Source organism: Trichosurus vulpecula, chromosome 7, assembly GCF_011100635.1.
Source record: "Trichosurus vulpecula isolate mTriVul1 chromosome 7, mTriVul1.pri, whole genome shotgun sequence".
Classification (NCBI taxonomy): Eukaryota; Metazoa; Chordata; class Mammalia; order Diprotodontia; family Phalangeridae; genus Trichosurus; species Trichosurus vulpecula.
In genome coordinates, this window is record NC_050579.1 from 269,738,284 (window position 1) to 269,759,248 (window position 20,965).

General features: G+C 42.4%; 1 protein-coding gene and 1 pseudogene across 1 annotated transcript; both read right to left on the reverse strand.

Moving 5' to 3' along the window:
- The window catches only part of LOC118858018, a 128,188-nt pseudogene that overhangs the window by 74,550 nt on the left and 32,673 nt on the right, over window positions 1-20,965 (reverse strand).
- Window positions 5,967-19,865, reverse strand: TAP2 (transporter 2, ATP binding cassette subfamily B member). The gene is made up of 13 exons (XM_036769322.1): window positions 19,657-19,865; window positions 18,568-19,077; window positions 18,354-18,468; window positions 10,789-10,919; window positions 10,298-10,503; window positions 9,875-10,072; window positions 9,512-9,640; window positions 9,127-9,315; window positions 8,753-8,926; window positions 8,413-8,572; window positions 7,881-8,017; window positions 7,230-7,432; window positions 5,967-6,854 (listed from the first exon to the last, which is right to left on the reverse strand). Exons 2-12 carry the CDS (start codon window positions 19,067-19,069, stop codon window positions 7,244-7,246), a joined length of 2,130 nt encoding a protein of 709 aa, XP_036625217.1. The 5' UTR covers window positions 19,070-19,077; window positions 19,657-19,865; the 3' UTR covers window positions 5,967-6,854; window positions 7,230-7,243.

Here is a 20,965-nt window from a genome sequence, read left to right on the forward strand (position 1 = left end):
TAAGGAAATATTCCTGATGACAAACCTCAATTAGTCTCTTTCTATATCCTGCTCCTACTTCTGCTCCGTGGAGCCAAACAGAATAGTCTCTCCCCCATGTGCCCTGGGCCACTGGTTCAGACTCAGGATTGCAATGAAATGAGACATGTATAGATCACAGAGCAAAAGGAAATTTACTCAGTAATAGCAATTTCCCAGCCATGCAAGGCTAGGTTCAAACACGACAAGATTATCTCCCAGTTCCCACAATTGAATCTATTTTTTTCACAGGATAGAATTTAAACTAAACACATAATTGAATAGAAAGGGAAGTGAGCATCTTGGAGTGGGGAGAGGGTAGAAATGGGGAGAAAATTTGTAATCCAAAATCTTGTGGAAATCAATGCTGAAAACTAAAAAATATTAAATAAATTTAAAGAAAAGAGAAGAAAGGGAACTGAGCTACCACCAGAACTGAGTCACAAGATGGAGTCAGTGTGGTTCCCTCCCTTATCACAATTAACCACTTGCTGTCCTAATCCCCTCAATTCCTTCACGTACACACAAATGCACATACATATACACGTACATACACATATGCAAACAATAATGCACAGACACTCACACGTGACCACAATGCACTCACAGACAGATATCACATACATACATATGCACACACATACACACACACACTATGAAAATGATCCCCCATTTTGCAAATGAGGAAATTGAGAATGATAAATTGATTTATCCAGGGTCACACAGCTAGTTAGTGTCTGTGGCAGGATTCAAACTCAGGTCTTCCTGATCCCAAGTCAGCACTGCATACATTTCCTGGCACTTCCAGCACAGTACCATGTGCTTATCATGTTTCAGGATCATTTCTAGTAAGATGGCCGTAGTACTGAGCAATGATGGTGCCCCGACTTAGAACCCAGACCAGGGCCTGATTTGCTGCCAAATCAGCCCCATCCCACAATCCCCTTGGTGATCTCTGGCCAGAACTTGCCCCACCCCTAAAAGTCTCTTGGCCACTTTATAAGTCTTTCCGAGGTATTGACCGCTAAGATTCTCCCTCACGTTCAAACAGAGACTCAGGATGAACACCACATTATCCAAGAAAATTTGACATTCAAACACAAGACTCAAGAGAAGCATAAAAAAGTAAACATGAGAGAGAAATCATAAGGGACTTAATAAAGTTAAACGATTTACATTCCTCTTTGGGAAAATGCTACTAACTCCTAAGAACTTTATCTTTATTTGGACAGTTTCAAAGCGTCTACAAAGACAGAAGGCATAGATATGAGTCCATTACATTGCAATGATCTAAAAAAATAAAGAGGTGAAAAGGAGGGATGTACTGGGAGAAGGGGGGAAGGGGAAATAGAATAATGAAAATTTTTCTCACATAAAAGAGGTTTGCAAGAAAGAGTTTTTAGTGGAGGAGAAGATGGGGGGAGGAACATGCAATGCTTGAACCTCATTTCACACTTAGATTGGTCAAAGAGGGAACACTAGGCACAAATATTCAATTTGGTGTAGAAATCTAACTCACTCAGCAGGGAAGAAGGAGGCAAAGGAAACAAGAGAAAGGGTTTATGAAGTGGCAAAAGGGATAAAAGAGGATAGTGGTCATAAGCAAAACAGACAAAAAATGGCAAGACTAGCAATTGACCTCAGATGAAGAAAAAGCAAAAACAGACCCCTTTAAAAGGGATAAGCATGGAAACTATATCTTGCTAAAAGGTACCCTAGAGAATCAAGTAATATCTAAAAAAATTTACAGCAAGTTACTCTGATAAAGTTCTCATTATTCAAATATATAGGAAAAAGATATAGGGAACCAAGTCAAATTTGTAAGAGCCATTTTCCAATTGATAAATGGTCAAAAATATGAACAGGCAATTTTCACAAGAAGAAATCAAAGCTATCTGTAGTCATACAAAACAATGCTCTAAATTACTAATGATTAGAGAGATGCAAATTAAAACAACTCTAAGGTACCATCTCACACCTATCAGAAATGACAGGGGAGGATGAGAGAAAATAGGTACACTAATGAATTGTTGGTGGAGTTGTGAACTGGTACAACAATTCTGGAGAACAAGTTGGAGCTATGTCAAAAAGACTATAAAACTGCATACCCTTTGATTTAGCAATACCGCTACTAGGCTATGCCCCAAAGAGATCAAAGAAAAAGAAAAAGGACTTATATGTACAAACGTATTTTAGCAGTTCTATTTGTGGCAGCAAAGAATTGGAAATTGAGGGGATGTTCATCGAAGGGGGAATGGCTGAACATGTTATGGCATATGACTGTGATAGAGTAATATTGTTCTATAAGAAATGACAAGGTGTGTGGTTGCAGAAAAAACATGGGAAAACCTATATGAACAGAAGACATATATGCAAAGGCAAGTGAGTAGAACCAGGAGATTATGATGTGCGGTAACAACAGTATTGTAGTAACGATCGATTGTGAAAGACGTAGCTGCTCTAATCAGTATGATGATCCAAGTCAGTTCCAAAGGACTCATGATGAAAAAATGGTATCCACCTCCAGAGAGAGAACCAATTAACTTTAAGCACAAATTGAAGTATAATTTTCTCATTTATTTTATTTGTCTTGCTTGGTTTTGTCTTTTTGTTTGTTGTTTTTTTTTTTTTTTTGCAATATGGCTGATATGGAAATAAGTCTTGTCTGATTTCATACATTGCCTGTCTTCCCATGGGTAAGGGAGAGAATTTGGAACTCAAAACTTAACAAAAAGAATGCTAAAAATAAATAAATAATATTTAAAAAAAAAACATACTCTACGTGAGCATGTATATCTGTTTTAAAAAAAAGGGAGGGTACTTCCCAAAATTCTACCCTTTCTTTCCCCAAGGTCTCCTTGGGAAGATATTGTCCAGATCATGGAGGTAGCTCAAGACCTGGGTGATTCCAGACAGGTGATAAAGTAAGAAAGCACCTAAAAACAGCCTGACCTCACTGAATAAGTCTTGGATGCGAGATCCAAGAAACTGCTGGATTGGAGAGCCCTGCCTAGGCAGCTGGTGGTGTAGTAGATAAAGGACTGGGCATGGAGCCCCAAAGACCTGGGTCTTCACAAGTCACTTAATCTTCCTCTGTCTCAGTTACACCACCTGTAAAATGGGGACAATAATCACACCTACCTGGCAAGGTTGTTGTGAGGATCAAACAAGATATTTTTAAGAGCACTTTGCATAGAGCCTGGCATATATTAAGTGCTATGTAAATATTTATTCCCTTTTACTCCCTAGGTACCTATTTATGGAACTTGGTTCTGGGAGGAAGAGCCTGGTAATCAGGAGCGTAGTAACAAAACCATTGTTCTGAAATTGTTGTTTCAAGAGTCTATTCCAGCATTAGATCGAGATCTCTCTTCTAACCACTTATTCTTGAGTGAAGAGCAATCATGGGGTTGACCACTGGATGCTCTACTGGGAGCAATGTGAAAGGATAATGAAACAGCCCTTCAAACCAGGCCTCATGTGGTATGAACTCAATGCCCTTCGCCATGCTGGTCATGGTGATCATGGCTTAGCTCGAAAATCTCTAACTTACATATGTCCTTTCTAAATGTAGTGTCGACAGTTAGATGTAGTAAGACAGATGTGGCCTGGCCAGGGGAGAGGACAACAGAACCATCCCTCCCTCCTTCCCAAATGCTCCATCCCTACGAGCACAGTCCAAGTTCGCATCAGCTTTTCTGGCTGTCCTAGCATACAACCGTCTCACATTAAGCTGGAAGTCAGTTCACTAAGACTTCCAGATATTTTTTTTCAGATGAACCATTACCCGGCTTGGGCTCCCCATCTTGTAGGCTTATAAAATTAATTTTCAGAACCCACATGTTTTAGTCAGCCAAGACAGTTCTGAATTCTAAATCTGTCATCAGCAGTATTAATTATCCCTCCCAGCTGTGTGTCATTCACAAATTTGGTTACATGTTAACTTTCCTACTAGAATGTAAACTCCCTGGGGGAAAGGGCTCAATATTTCAGTGTCTGGTCAACCTAAAAACATACATTAACTAGGAATGAACACTACATTTGACAAAAAGTACTGGGAAAAGTAGACAGCAATAAGTTCAAAATAGATTGACCTGAATACTAAAGATATCATTTTTTTTAATTAGAAGAGAGAGAAAGAGACAGAGAGAGAGAGAGAGAGAGACAGAGACAGAGAGACAGAGAGAGACAGAGAGAGAGAGAGAGAGAGAGAGAGAGAGAGAGAGAGAGAGAGATTGATTCATTCATTTCAAAGACCTGGGTAGGGGATGAAATCTTAACAACAGATAGAGACAATTACACAAGACAAAAATGATCATTTTGGTTGCATGAAACTGAAAAGGCTTCTGCATAAGCAAAATTAAGGCATAAAGGATAAGAAGAGAAGCACCGTTGGGTCCCACTACTGGTACTTTCCCTTCTGTCTCTGGAAGCAGAGCCCAATGATCCCCTTTCAAAGACAGGACCTTTGTTTGAACTAAGGAAGAGGTCCAAACAGTAGGTTTTATTTGACCAGCAGAGGGCACCAAATTCAAACAATTGTCTGCTCCGTATGTCTAAACATGATAAAATTCAGTGTAGGGTCTCCTAACCACTTTAGCCCTCTTCTTATCCTGGCGTAGGACAAGAAAGATCAAGAATTCAAACTTTTGCTTTCTCTAGGAAGTGAAAGTTCGGTAAAGTCATTAGCTGGAAGACATTCACCTCCTCCCCACCTCCCTCCTTTCCACCTCCTTCCTTCCCTCCCTCCCTCCCCTAACTTCTAACAGGAAATTCTGTGGCTGAATCAGGGTAGGGAAATAATGAGAGACAGAAAGAAGGGGAGGAGACAGGGAAACAGCAGGGGAAGAAGGTGCTCTCTGGAAAGATGGAGGAAACCTGGGGGGAAAGCGGTAACATCGACTTCACAGCCGGCAGCAAGTCCGCATCTTTGACATATTTTGTCGCAGAAGACACTAAGCGCAAGAGTCCAGGAGAAGTGGGAGGGGTGGGATGGGGGCTGGATAAGGAAACATAACGCTTGAACCTTTCCTACCTAGTGAAGAGGCTTCATCCCCCTCCTCCACCCCTACATATATCCTTAGGCACGAGTTCACGTCAGCCCTCAGTCACAGGACTGGCCGTCACTGGGAAGTCCTGGGGTTTAAAGGAAAGCATGCTTTTTTTTCCTTGAATAGGAACCTTCCCGAACCAGACCGGTCAGTGACCAGTGACGTTTCAGCATCTCATGGTTTCATGGGGTGAAGCATATGTGTGGGTACAAACCGATGAAAAATTCTGTTAAATTGGAAATGCCTGCTTTCCCCACTCCTAAATGTCAGCTCTGCCTCCTTGTTTTGCTGGCTGTTTAAAAAGGATCAAAGCAAAATAACTGCCCAAGAGAAACAGCCTGTTGTAAAGGCAAGATTTCTGGGCTAGCATTCAGGAAATCGGAGGTCTAGATCCCTTTCTGACATCTTGTGTGTGACTAGCGGATCAGTTCTCCCCAGGCCTAAGTTTTCCTATATGTCGTAAATACATTTTAATACTTTGTAATTATATTGCAAGTATATCTATATATGTATGTATTAATACATCATAGTGATAATAGAGTATTCTGTTACTTTAACATATCACGATTTTTTCAACCATTCCCTAACTCTTCTATTTCAAGTTCTTGCTACTACAAAAAAGAGTTGTTACAAATGTTTTTTTTTTTTTCATATAAGACCTATTTCTCTTTCTTTGAACTCTTTAGGGATACGGCTAGGAGTGGTGTTGCTGGTTCAAAGGGTATGCACAGTTTAACGATTTTTTTCATCGTAGTTCCAAATGGCTTTCCAGGGGCGCTGTATAACGTTCAGCTACATCACCAGCACATTCATGTGCCTACTTTGCTGCAGCCCCTCCAACATTTGTCACTTTCCTTTTCTGTCAACTTTGCCAATTGGATGAATGAGCAATGGAACCACAGAGTTGCTTAACTTTAATTCCTCTAATTAATAATAATAATTGGGAGTGTTTTTCATATTGCTATTGATAGTTTAGATATTTGCCTTTAAAAATTACTTATTCATATCCTGTGACCATTTATCAGTTGGGAATGCTCTTAACTTTATAAATTTGAGTCAGTTCTTTATATATCTTGGGAATAAGACCCATCGAAAAATTTAGTATGACAATTCTCTCCAGTTACCTCCTTCCCTTTCTATTTTTAGCTACACAGATTTTATGTTTGCAAAAAACTCTTAATTTCGTGTAGTGAAAATTGTTTAACCTTCTGTCATCCTCTCTACCCACTGTTTAGTCAGGAACCATTCTCCTTTCTATAGATTGGGAAGGTAATTTCTTCCTTGCTCCTCTCAGTGTTTATGATGCCACTCTTTATGTCTAAGCCATGGATTCATCTGGAACTTGTTATATGATGTGAGATGTTGGTCTAGACCTAGTTTCTGCCAGACTGGTTTGTTGAAAAATTAGCTCTCCCTCCAGTAGCTGAGGTCTTTAGGTTTGTCAAACACTCTGCTGTACTGTCCATTGCTTCTACATGTTGCATACCTAATCTGTTCCTCTGATGGAACCAGTACAAAATCACTATTGTCAATTACAACTTTGCAGTATAATTTGAGATCTGTTGCCACTAGGCTCACTTCCTTCCCACTTTCTTCATTATTCTCCAAGAGGTTCTTGAGTTTTTATTTTTCAAGCTGAACTTTATCCATACGGCTTAGATTCAATCCCATGTCAGGAAGTCGCACAGCTAAGACCAGGGGGCAAAATCAGTTTTTGCCCTTGACCAGACCACTTTGAGAACACTGACAGCTTGCAGGACCATACCTTGAGTTGGCCCTGAGAACCTGGAATAAAAACAACACAAAATACCATAAGAAAGTTCAGCAAGCCCAGCTCAGACCTTCTCTCCAGAAGCATGCAGAACCTAGCACTAACATCATGTTAGACTTCTCTTCCTCACCACCATGTTCATCCTTGGAGAAATAATTTATTGACAGGTATGCCCACACATAGGTATGCAGGACTCTGAAGAGAAATAGGCAAACAACATAGTCTCTTGAAAGGGATAACCCTGGGGGTACCTCTTGTCTAAGGCCCCATCATTTCCCCAGCTAGAGTGGCTATTATACAGGAGTCCAAGCTAGAGACACTCAGAGCAAGGATTGCCTTAGACCTTGACCCCAACCCAAACCCAACACTGTATAGAAAACTCCCCCCACCTTCCTCCAGGGACTCAGTCCTCAAGCTGTCGCTGCACCAGGCGATGATAGAGGCCTCTCTGGGCCATGAGCTCAGTGTGGGTCCCCTGCTCCACCACCTTCCCTTGATCCAGCACCAGGATGCGGTCAGCAGCCTGCACTGTCTGCAGCCGGTGTGCGATCACCAGCACAGCCCGACCCCCCTGCAGCATCTTCTGCTGGAGCTGAGGGTGAAAAGACTGGGCATTAGAGAAAGAAACACTAAAACCTCCATACCTACCCCAACACTGCTTATTGCACCGAAGACAAAAAGGGAAATGTGGCACATCAGTGGATAGGGCAGGATTTGAAAGAAAAACGAGAGGGAACCATGGAGACCGCCCCCCCCCACTACTGCCAATATCCGATATCTACTTGTGTTCTATCCAGTAGGATACAGAATACAGAGAGGAGACACACACACACAATTTCCCTACCATCCTCCTCATTCTCAGGGTCCATAATCATCCCAAATCCTGGAGACACATGGCCCGGGCTTACTTGCCCCCATCTCCCTTGACCCACACAGCCCCTGTCAGCTCTGCCTATACCTAAACCACTGCCATATGTGGCTCAGGCCCTGACCTCATTTGCCTTGAGAATTCTGACTCTTCCCCAGATCTTTGCCCTTACCTCCTGCTCACACTCCATGTCCAGGGCACTGGTGGCCTCATCCAGGATGAGGACACGGGGATTCCGCACCAGGGCCCGAGCGATGGCCACACACTGCTTCTGTCCTGCAGACAACTGGCTTCCCTTTTCCCCCACAGCTGAAGAGACAGAGAATATGCCCTTCCTCAGAGATGGGGTCAATGACTATTCCATGTAGAGGAAACACTCTTTAGTCTCCAACCTTAGCCTCGGTCATTTCCCCTCAGGTCAGATTAAGAGAGTCATAGGGATGTATGTCCAATGGTGCCATCCAGGGAGAGGTGGCATCATATTCCACACAAATCACATGGTGTCATATGCAAAAGCTCTAGGTAAGTAGGCCCAAAGTACTTTTATACAATTAAGACGACCCAGGGTAGAAGGAAAGATAGGGAACACTGCCAGTTTTGATGTTAATATACCCACTGGCACCCTAATGACTTCATTAGGGAATGGTCAAGTTCTTTTTTATCTAGAAACTCATTGTCACAGTCTTGAAGATTGGTGAAGGTACCTGTGTCCAGTCCATGCTCCATATTGGCAATGAATCCATCAGCATGGGCTGCCTGGGCAGCAGCCCTCACCTCATCATCCCCACAGCTCTCCAGTCCATAGGCAATGTTGTCCCTCACAGAGCCTGAGAACAGCACAGGCTCCTGCCCAACCACAGACACCTATGTGGGAAGGGGACACTGGGTGAGCTAACCCCAGACAGGGACCCAACGGACCCTCCCCCACTCCATATTTCTTTAGAAGAAAAAATCTCTTTCTCTCTTTCCCAGCCCCACCCACCCTATTTTTCACAGTGTTTCCTTCCTCATCTTCATCTCCCTCTCCTCCTTATCCCTAGTCACCTGTGAATGCAGGTACTGGTGCTGGTACTGGGTCAAGGGCTCCCCATCCAGCAGCAGCCAGCCCCCTGTGGGCTGATACAGATTCTGTAGCAATGCAGCCACTGAACTCTTCCCAGCCCCGTTGGGCCCTACCAGGGCTGTCACCTTCCCAGGGTGCAGAGTGAATGTCACTCCCTGGAAGGGAAGGGGAAAAGAGGCAATAGTCAATGAGAGAAATGGATGAAGACCTCCTCCCTCACCTTGAGGTAATCACCATCTTGGGACTCGGGAAAGTCAGGATTAAAGACCAGGGTCAGCCCCCCCCACCCCTTTCACATAACAGAAAGCTGAGGGCCACAAAACTGGATCCTGGGTATCCTCCCAATCTCAGGCACCTGGAGGACAGGCTTGGTTGGCTGAATGGGATAGGCAAAGGAGACATTCTGGAATTCCACAAGGCCCTGCAGGGAAGGAGGGGCCAGTGTCCCAGGAGGAGGCATCTGTGGCTCACGGTCCAGGTATCGGAAAACTTTCTCTGCAGCACCCACATTGCTCACCATGTCCCCACAGATGTACACGAGAGCCTAGAGAAATGTGATGATACAGAGTCATAACCTAGAGCCACTGAGACCTAATTCTTCAATAACAAAGCTATAGCGACACCACTGTTTCCCCACAGAGAATCAGGTGTATGGAAAACCAGCATTTCATAACTTGGCATCCCACCCCCAGCAAAGCCTGAAACTGAAATAAAGACAGAACAAGAGTCTGTTGCCTTACCTGCACAAAACTCCCCACATCCCCCTGGTAGATCAGGAATGAGACAAGGCCCCCTCTGGTGAGCTCTCCAGCCAAGATCTGCCTTAGCCCACAATTCAGCATTAACACTTGCATCCCCAGCTGAAGGCTCTGAGGGAGAAGAGGAAAATGGACTGAGGATGGGGCTGGTCATTCTTTATCCCTCTTACTGTAGAGACTAGTGGGGATGATAGTAATTAGGAAAGAGGGACCAAGGGGTTAGAAGTGGAGGAGAGAGGGTCACATATCAGAGATCAGAGGCTGAAAGCAGCATCACCTAAGGTTATACTTACTCTCTTTGAACCCCCTTGGCCATGTCCCACTAAGCTGTTTGACCTGGCTCACCCTCCTGAAGAGCAGATACACCGCTCGCTCCCAGTCTCGGCGCCATTCTAGCTGACGCTTGTGCTCCAAGGCTTCCTCATAGCGCTGGGCCTCATCCTCCTCTGCTCCAAAACTCCTCACAGTTTTCAGGCTTCCCACTGCCTCCCTCACCACCTGTCTAGCCTCTGCCACTGCATCCTGGATCTGCTGCAGGACTGCCTGGAGAGAAGGTATCAGAGGAAAGGTGAGTGAAGCAAAGGAGACCCCCTCCACACAGCCCAGCATCCTATCTCCTATATTGGAGCTCCCCACCCCCACCCCAATCCCAGCTCTCTCCTTCCCCTACCTTTATCCTAATTCTGTCTCCCAAGGTTCCTCCTGCAGGCCATCCAACCAGCACCAGCCTATGCCTCTTCCCTAAGCTGTGCTTCTGCCCACATGTACCTGACGTCGGGTATTGTAGACCTTCTCAGCAGTCACTGAGAGGGGCACTTCAAGCAGGGAGAGGAGGGTGAGTCGAGGTGAGAGACTGAACATGAAGCCATACAGTCCTATGACCTTTACCAGGCTCCGAAGGAACACATTGGCATTTAAAGGGAGCCAACGACTCATCAAATTGGTGTCCGAAGATAGGCGTGAGTTTAACTCCCCTGGGGAAGAAAGAATGAGGCTATGCTCCAGAATGGGACAGATGACCCAGAAATCACATTTGGGGCAGCTCACCCTCAGGGTCATCAAAACTGAAAGAACTTCCTCAATGCCTCCGCCTCCTCCCCTCTACTTGGGGGAGAGAGATCAGGTCACAACAACTCACTCTGACAGGGACCCAGCTCACTGTACATTCAACTATGGAAGAAGGGAGTGCAGGGCATGAAACAGACCCTGAGGGGTTAGGAAAGCCCAGAGGAACAAAAGATCCAGGCTCTGAACCCCACCTGTCTTGGTCTCCTGGAAGAAGGTGAGATCCTGGTGAAGCAGAGAGGAAAAGAGCATCCGCCGAATACGCAGATTGATTCGGGACAGGACGAGCATGAAGAGGCCTCCTCTGCATCCAGCAGACAATGAGCTGGGGGGGTGAGAAAGACAAAAGCATGAGGAGCAATACAGGTGGGAAAGAGTGAGCCTGTGGAGACATGGGAAGAATGAATGAGGAAGAGAGGAGAAAGTCAGTGAAGAAGGAGGGATATGGGTGAGGGAGAGACATAAGAGGACCCAGGAGAGGGAAACAGGGAAAATGGCACCAGGAAGAATGGGTGAGATAATGGACGGATGGGGATAGAGCGGAGATATGGCAGGAGAAACCCAAGTGGAAGAGGGAGGGCAGTAGAATTCAATTCCACTGACATTCTGAGGACCTGTTTTGTGTTCAGCTCTCCATTGCAGGCTGCTGGGGCTATAGGAGAAGTGAAGGGCATGGTGTGATGAGATAGCACCGTCAGAAGATCTGCACCCCCCCAACCTATCTGATTATCTTGCCTAGATTCTTATTCTCTGCCCCAATTTTCCTGGTGCTCTCTGAATTCTAGAGTTGGTTGATTCACTGCCAGCAGGTCCCTAAAGATTCTTCTCTATCTACACAAGGGAAACAAACCCCTTTTCCTATTAGTTCAGCAAAGACACGGAAGATTTTCACAGAAAGTAATGACAATAAAAGCTAGTATTTATATAGCACTGACTTTGTGTCAGGAACTGTGTGAAGTCCTTTAACAAATATCATCTCATTTCATCCTCAACACAACCCTAGGAGGAAGATGTTCTTATTATTTCCATTTTACAGGTGAGGAAACTGAGGCAAACAAAGGTTAAGTGACTTGCCCAAGGTCACATGGCTAGGAAGTAAGGCATTTGAACTCAGGTTTTTCTGACTCTAGGCTCACTGTTCTGTTGACCATACCACCTAGCTGTCTCTCAGCCTTTACTGAGATGCTAAAAGAAAACAAAACCAAATGAAGAGAGAGAGGGGGGGGGGAGAAGGAAGGAAGGAATAGGAAGCACAGAATGGAATGAGTTCTGTGAAATGAAGCTGCTATGAACTAATTCAATTCAAGTCCAACCAGAAAGCTAATCTGGTTGATAGAGCTAAGAGGACACGCATCTCCAAACGCCGTTCTTTCACCTCAGTCCTGCCTGAGAGATTGAAATCCTACCCAGAGCCCACTTGTGCACTGCGTAGGCTTTCCCCCCTTTTATGAACAGGAGCAGTCAAGTGACAGCATTAGACTAACTTTCTGGCTCATGGGTCAGCCTCACACCAACATGGAAATCTTCACACACCAAGAGTTACACACTTTCATAAACAATTGCCCAGAAATGATAACCACACCAAATAGGGACTTTCTTCTCTCTTCTGAAGGGCAAAGGGTCATGCTACCACCAAAGAGTTGTTCCTACCTTCAAAGACTTATCAATTTATTTACGAACTTGGCAAAAAATTATGATACAGTATAAATCATATATAAAGTAGTACAAAAATTCATGGAATAGATAAGAAGTGATATAAGAATTATTAAGAGAAGAGGGTGGTCAGGGTAGTCAGCAACCATTTTATAGGAAACAATTTTGTCTTGAGATGGCTAGGATTTAGACAGGCTGAAAGAAGGCAGGAAGGCATCTAACACAGGGTGAAAAGAATAGCACAAACAAAGAACCTAATAGCCTTGGGAAGAGCTTTTTCTCTCAACCACCAGACCAGCTTCCCCGAAGCCATTAGTGAAGAGAGAAATCATGATGGAGATAGGGCCCCTCTTCCTCATCACAACTGGCAATGATGACTGACCAACTGCCATCAGATAAACACAGAAGTCATGAAATTGGCATCAGACCCCTGACCACCAGTCCTGTTTCTAGGCCAGTCATCGTGGCCATCATTTGGGGAGACAACTCCTGAAAAGAAGAAGCCAGAAACAACAGACTCTCACAGATCAAATTAACCTTACTGAAGCAGCAAGCCTCAGGTGACGCCAAAACAAAAATAGACATAATTGAAAAGGGTAAGTAGATAAACTACATCTTACTAAAGATTACAAAAAATTACATTTAATAAAGGGCCATGGAAGCATAGATTAAAAGTTAACTGGAAACTAAATAATCTAATCCTAAGGGTGAGGTCAAAGAATAAATTGGAGAAATAATCAACAGAGACAGCATTCCAAAATTTGCAAGATGCAACCGAAGGAGTACTTAGAGGAAAATGTGTATATCCAAGTGTGTACATCAATGAAAGAAAGAGCAGATCAATGAATTAAGCATGCAACTAAGGAAGCTAGAAAAAGAACAACTTAAAAATCCCTGCTTAAACAGCAAAATGGAATCTTGAAAATCAAAGGAGAGATAAACAAAATTGAAAGTTAAAAAAGCTATTAAACTAATAAATAAAACTAGGAGCTGGATTTATGAAAGAGCCAATAAAATAGATAACCATTGGTTAATTTGTTTTAAAAAAGAAGAAAACCAAACTACTAGTATCAAAAAGGAAAGGAAAGGGAAATTCACAACCAATGAAGATGAAATTAAAGTAATTATTAAGAATTATTTTGCCCAATTATATTGCACTAAAATTGATTATCTAGGTGAAATGGATAAATATTTGCAAAAATATAAACTGCCAAGATTAACAGAAGAGAAAAATAGAATGCTTAAATAGCCCTATCTTAGAAAAAGAAATTGAACAAGTAATCAAAGATCTCCCTAAGAAAAAATCCCAAGGACCAGATGGATTTAGAAGCGAAGTCTACCAAACACTTAAGGAACAATTAATCTCAATACTATATCAGCTATCTGAAAAAATAGGTAAAGAAATAGTCCCACCAAATTCCTTCTATGACAAAAATAGGGGCTTGATACCTAAACCAGAGAGAGTCTATGAAAACCATAGATCCATTTCCTTAATATTGATGCAAAAATTTAAATAAAATACTAGCAAAAAGATTACAGCAATATAATACAAAGATCATACATTATGACTAGGTGGGATTTATATCAGGAATGCAAGGCTGGATGAATATTGGAAAAATTATCAGCATAACTGACCATATCAACAATAAAAACAATAAAAATCATATGATTTTGTCAATTTTGTTGCTCAGTCTCATTCTAACTCTTAATGATGCCATTTGGAGTTTTCTTGGAAAATATACTGGAATGGTTTGCCATTTCCTCCCCCAACTCATTTTATGGATGAGGAAACTGAGGCAAACAGGATTAAGTGACTTGCCCAGAGTCACACAGCTAAGAAGTGTCTTCAACTGGATTTGAACTCATGAAGATGAGCCTTCCCGATTCTAAACTCAGTGTTTTATCCAGTACACCACCTACCCGCATATATATGCAAAAAACCTTGAACAAAATATGACACCTATTCCCAGTATAAACACTAGAAGGTACAGGAATCAAAGGAGCTTTTCTTAAAATAATAAGTAGTATTTATCTAAAACCAAGAGCAAGCATTATCTGTAATGGGGATAAGCTAGAAACCTTCCCAATAAGATCAGAGGTGAAGTGAGGATGTCCATTATTGCCACTATTATTCAATATTGTACTAGAAATGCTACTTTTAGCAATAAGACAAGAAAAAGAAAATGAAGGGATAAAAATAGGCAATGAGGAAACAAAGCTATCACTCTGTGTGGATGATATGATGGGATACCTAAAGAATAAATCCTAAAGAATCAACTAATAACAGTTGCAACAATGGACAACTTCAGCAAAGTTGCAGGATGTAAATTGTCAGCATTTCTATATACCGCCAACAAAATCTATCAGGAAGAGATAAAAAGAAAAATTCTATTTAAAATAAGTGTAGACAATATAAAATATTTGAGAACCTACCTGCCAAGACAAACCCAGAGATTGCATGAACATAATTACAAAACAGTTTTCACATAAAGACAGATCTAAACAACGGGGGAAATATTAGTTACCCATTGGCCAAGCCAATATAATAAAATGACAATGCTCCCTAAATTAATTTACTTATTCAGTGCCATACCCATCAAACTACCAAATATAGAGCTAGACAAAATAGTAATAAATATCATCAGGAAGATCAAAAAGTCAAGAATATCAAGGAAATCAATGGGAAAAAATGTTAAAGAAGATAGTCTAGAAGTTCCAGATTTCAAACTATATTACAAAGTGGTAATCATCAAAAAAAATCTATTACTGGCTAAGAAATAGAGTGACTGATCAGTAGAATAGATTAGGTACATGACACACAGTAGTAAATGACCATAATAATCTAGTGTTTGATAACCCAAAGAGCCAAGCTTTGGCAGTAAGAACTCACCATTTGAAAAAAATGCTGGGAAAACTGGAAATCAGTTTGGCAGAAACTAGGCATAGACCAACATCTCGCACCATACACAAAGATAAGGTCAACACAGATAAATGATTTAGATCTAAAGGGTGATATCATAAGTAAATTAGGGGAACATGGAAATTTATACCTGTCAGATCTATGAATAAGAGAAGAGTTTATGACTAAATAAGAGATAGAGAAGATTATGAGAAATATAAAAGATAATTTTGAGTACATGAATTGAAAACTCTTTCGCACAAACAAAATTAATGGCAGCTAAAAATAGAAGGACAACAGGAAACTCAGAAAAAAATTTTATAGCAAGTTTCTCTGATAATGGTCTCATTTCTCAATTACATAGGGAACTGAGTGAATTCATAAAAATAAAAACCATTCCCCAGTTGATAAACAGTCAAAGGATATGAACAGGTATTTTATAAAAGAAGAAATCAAAGCTATCAATAGTATGGATAGTCACATGAAAAAAAATGCTCTAAATCACTTCTTCTTAGAGAAACACAAATTCAAACAGTTCTGAGGTACCACCTAACACCTATCAGATTGGCTAACATTAGAGTAAAAGAAAATGAAAAATGGTGGAGGGGATGTGGAAAAATTGGGACACTAATGCATTGCTGATGCAGTCATGAACTAGTCCAGACGTACTGGAGAACAATTTGGAACTACACACAAAGAGCTATAAAACCGTGCTGTATTTGACCCAGCAATACCACTACTAGGTCTGTATCTCAAAGAGATCAAAGAAAATGGAAAAAGACTTATTTGTACAAAGAATATTTATAGCAGCTCTTTTTGTGGTAACAAAGAATTGGAAATCAAGGGGAAGACCATCAATTGGGGAAATGACTGAACCAGTTGTGGTGTGTGATTGTCATGATATGATTGTGATACAATTCTGCTAGAAGAAATGATGGGCAGGATGGTTTCAGAAAAACCTGGGAAGACTTAGACAAACTCATGCAAAGTGAAGAGAGCAGAGCCTGGAGAACACTGTTCACAGAAATGATAATATTGTAAGGATGATCAACTGTGACAGACTTAGCTACTCTGATCAAGACAACGATGCAAGAAATTTCCAAAGGACCCATGAGGAAAGATACTATCCACCTCCAGAGAGAAAACTGATAAACTCTGAATGAAGACTGAAGTATACTTTTTAAAACTTTCTTTACCTTTGTTTTATTTTGTTTGCATTTTTCTTTACAACAGGGCTAATATGAAAATACATTTTCTTGACCACACATATATGATTGATATCAAATTGTCTGACTTGTCATGGAGGAGAAGGCTTGGAAGTGAGGGAGAGGATTCAAAACTTAAAATTTCTTAAATGTAATTGGAAAAATATTTAATGAAATAAACAAAAATAAGATTTTTTAAAAGAGAGAGAGAGACTGATTTGGGATATATTCAGTCGAGGAGACACAGGGATATCCAAAGGAGATGTCTAGAAGGCATTTTAAGATGAAAGCCTGGAACTTAGGTGAGGCATCAGGACTAGAGACATAGCTTTGGGAATCATCAGAATGGAGGTAAGTGTGAAACCATGAGTATAAATCAGGCCAAAAAGTACAGAATAAGGATGTCTGAAGACAAAAGTTGAGTTTTAGGGAATTTTCACATTAAAAGATCTGGAGATCATGCCCATAAAAAAGGAAAGAGTATAGTTAGAAATGTAAAAGTGCAGTGCAATGAGTGACAGGAGGAAGGGGTGATCAATCATGTCAAGTGCTACAAAAAATAAAGCATTAAATTTTAGAAATGGGCTTGGATTTGGAAACAAGTAAGTTGTTGATAACCTTTGAGAACAGTGTTTCAGTAAAGTAATGGGACAAAAGACAGATGACAAAGAGTTAAGGAAGATGAGGAAATGGAGGCAGTGGATGTAGGTCATCCCAGAAGATTAGCAATGGAACTCAATAATACTAATAGAAGGGAAAATAGATAATAGATAATAATAGAATAAAAATAATAGAAGGTACAATATAAACAAGCATGAGCTTCTTTTGACATAGGAAGTCCTGAGCATGTCTGGAAGTGGAGGTGGTGAAATACAACTGGCCAAGATGACAAAAAATGAGAATGGTCAAATGTTGGAGGGCCTGTCGGAAGGCAGGCCCACTAATATCCTGTAGGTGAGGCTGTGAATTGGTCCAATGGTTCTGGCTGCACTATCCAAACCTTCTGACTCAGTGAGCCCACAATTATTAGGCTTATACCCTAAGCAAATCAAGAACAGAAACAATGGTCCAAAATATACCAAAATATTCCTATAGCACTTTTGACAGTAACAAAGAACTGTAAACACAATGAGGACCCATTGGCTGGAGAATGAAAAACAAAGTTACATGACTCTAATGGAACATGATTGTGCAGTAAGAAATACAAGGGATTCTGAGAAACATGGGAAGATTTTTTATAAACTGATACAAGATGAAATAAACAGAACCAAGAGAACACTATATACAGTGACCACCACAGTGTACGTGGAAAGGTCACTGAAAGGAAATGAAACTGCATATCTAAAAAAAGCCAGGAAGGTCCTGGAGAGTAGATAAAGTGCCATACCTCCCATCTCCTGGTAGAGAAGGCAGGAGAGTACTAGGGCAAAATAGTGTTCCCACTGTCTGACGCTAAATAAATACTTCTGAATGAATAAAAAATTGAATGAGTACATTTATATGTTATTGAACCCTTTGTCAAATGTCTCCTTGTCTCCCCCATCAAGCGTAGCTCAGGGACTACAGGTTATTTCATCTGCATCAACAGAAAAAGAACTTTCCAAAGATGAAAATGTAATTCCTCATTAGAATGGGTGCTCCCTGAGGGGGAATGGGGTCCATGTCTCCTACCTCAGAATAGGAGCATCTAAAAAAATAACATTCTCAGATCCAAGCCTTGTGAGAGAGATCTTTTCCCTGCCTTTCAGGAGGGCAGAGTCTGCACCTAGGAGCAGCTGGCCAATGGATATTATAAAAGGTTTGGGTGATGACAAATCCCTCGGAATCACAGGATGTGGGATTGTTAGCATCTGGTCCAATCCCCTTCATTTTATTGATGGGGAAACTAAGGGCCAGAAATATGAAGTAATTGTCTCAAGGTCACACAGACAGCAAGTAGCAGAGCCCTAAAGAAGATAGATATGACTTCCCTACCTCCTCCCACCCCTACCAAGTCACTAACCTTCCAAGGGAGAAGAGGCACATGAAGAAGATGGCAGTGGCAAAGGCATCAAGGTCAAAGTCCTGGCCCAGGATATCAATCACACGACCAGTGTAGTGAGGGATGAACATCTCACCTGGAGTGGGGCATGAGCAGATGAGCAACATCAAGGACCCTTTTCCATGTTCATTTAAATTCATGCTATCCCCCACACAGTCCCACCTTGTCCATTTACCTATGACTGCAGCAGCCAAGAAGCAGAAAGCAGCAACAAGGAAGGGGAAGTCAGGCCAGGACAGCCTCAGCAGCCTCCACATCATGGCTTTGTTCTCCAGGACTTGCTCCTTCTCCTGTGCTGAGGGAGGGGCTTCTGAGGGACTCAGCACCTTCCACACAGCCCAGCCCAGTCCCATTCCTCCATAAGCCGCCAGCAGCCAGGTCCATTGGGCTGAGGCTAGGAGCACAGGGGGAGCACTCAAGGTCCCTGCAACCAGGGCCCTCAGGGACAGGAACAGGGGGGTGCTCAGACACAAGATAGGCAATTGTTCCCCTACCTTCCCACACTCTCCCAATAAACTTAGCACCCCCCACATGGCCCCCATTCGAAAAGCCCCCTCCAGCCAGAGGACATGGAGCCCTGGAGGGATGAGAGCTCCCAGCAGGCCTTGCAACAACCAAAGCAGGATCAGGTCAGTCAGGAGGAGGGGAGCCCAGGGCTTCAGGGCAGGGAGCCGCATGCTGGGGCCTATGAAAGAATGAGAGATATTATTATATTATCATAATTATAACATTATTATTAATATAACAATAATATTCTATAGTTATAATATAACAATGAAAGATATTATTCTAAGGAGCAACACCTCCAATCAAGTCCACCATTTATCCCTTACCCAAGATCACTTCCTTCCCTAGCTCCCTAGCTCAACCCCATACTCCTCAGGAGGTTCTCAGTCATAGCTTGATTGACAGGCTCCTTGGAATTAGGGTTGTTCGGGGCCATAGGGATCATTCCAGTCCAACCCCTGGTGTTTCTACAGATGAGGAAACTGAGGCTCAGAGAAATGAAGTGGTTTGCCCAGGGTCACACGGAGAGTACGTGGTCGAGCCAGAGTTCAGCTGTGAGCTCCCCACCGCCAGAGCTCTTTCCACTTCTTTGGGGCTCAGGGGTTGGTGCTGCTTCTTGAGAGGGAGGGACAGAGAATTCCCCTAACATCTGCTGATGATGAAAGGGAGGGGGACACCTCTTAAAACCTCCAAATATGATCCTCCGCCCCACCTTCCCAATCCCTAACTCCACCGGGGTGCCCCTGCGAGGACTTGCCTGCTCGCAGCACGGACTCCTGGGCTGCAGCTGGAGCGGAGCTCGCCGCACGGTCCGGGTGCTGAGCAGCGTCCTGGTGTGTCTGCAGGGTCCGCTCTGGGTCTCCACTCCCCTTTATCTCTTTCCTTTTTGCCTCAGTCCCCAACCCCAGAGCTGGGGTTTCACTTTCACTTCCCAGTACTGAGGCCCCAAACTCGGGATCCCTGACCTGAGTCGCCCACAAGGGGGCGCCCAAAATCTTTAAGTCAAAGAATCGGAAATTCTTTTACTTGAAAATCTAACCTCATTCCTGTATTGGTCACCGCCTCTGTCTATGCCACTCCGGAAGGACTTTGATGGCAGTTACTGTGAGGTTTTAACCGGATGCTGCTAGATTATAATTATCAAGCTTAGCCCCCAAGAAGACACAAAAGACACCTTTTGCTTTTCTGCAAGGTGGGGAACAGTCTGTGGAACATTAAATATTATCAGACTTGTTCTAGATGGTGATTAAATTTGCTGAACTGTCTTTTCCTCTTTTTTATTCTTTATTTTAAGGGATGGCTGTCTGGGAAAAGGGAGGAGAAAGGATATGATGGGAAATGTACATGATTTAAAAAAAAAAAGAAGTAATTTTTTTTTTTTTAAATAGTGAATGGATGGGGAGTATCTAAAGGAGACGGAAAGGCTAAAGTATGGTCAGGCCCAAAAAAACTGACCTGTGGGGTGAAGGACTGAGGTGTGAAGATACTACATAGTTTTAGAGAGTTCTGGAAAAGAGGTGGAGATAGTGAATGAGGGCATCACCCTTTGAAGGGAGGTACAGACGATACGGACTGGGATAGCGATGAGTTGGGTTGGTCTGGAGGGAACAGAGGGGTAACACTGAATCCTGAGATCATGTCTAGGGCCAGCCACTACCAGGACAGTGCATAAGGGGATGGAAAATCAGATGGGGACAAGGAGCCTGTAGAGGTGCCCTTCTCTACCCTTCAGTCTTCCTATGATGCTTCTCTCCCTTCCCTTACAAATCACCCCCAATTCTGGCCAGCTGATTTCACACATGTACAGTTTTCTAAACTAAGTGGAGAGATGTGTCTACCTTGGGAAAGAAGGGTGTAAGACTCTTTTCTTTGGGGGAGGAGGGATTCTGAGAAGAGAGGCAATTACCAAAATTATTGGATGCTATTCAGTACAACTCTGGCACAAATAAATCCAGCTTTTAAATATAAAAGTGAATTTGCAATCAGTCACCAAAATTAGGCTAACGAAGCAAAATTGCTCTCTCTGACAATGAATTCAGTCCAATCAACATCACTTTCAGTTAGCA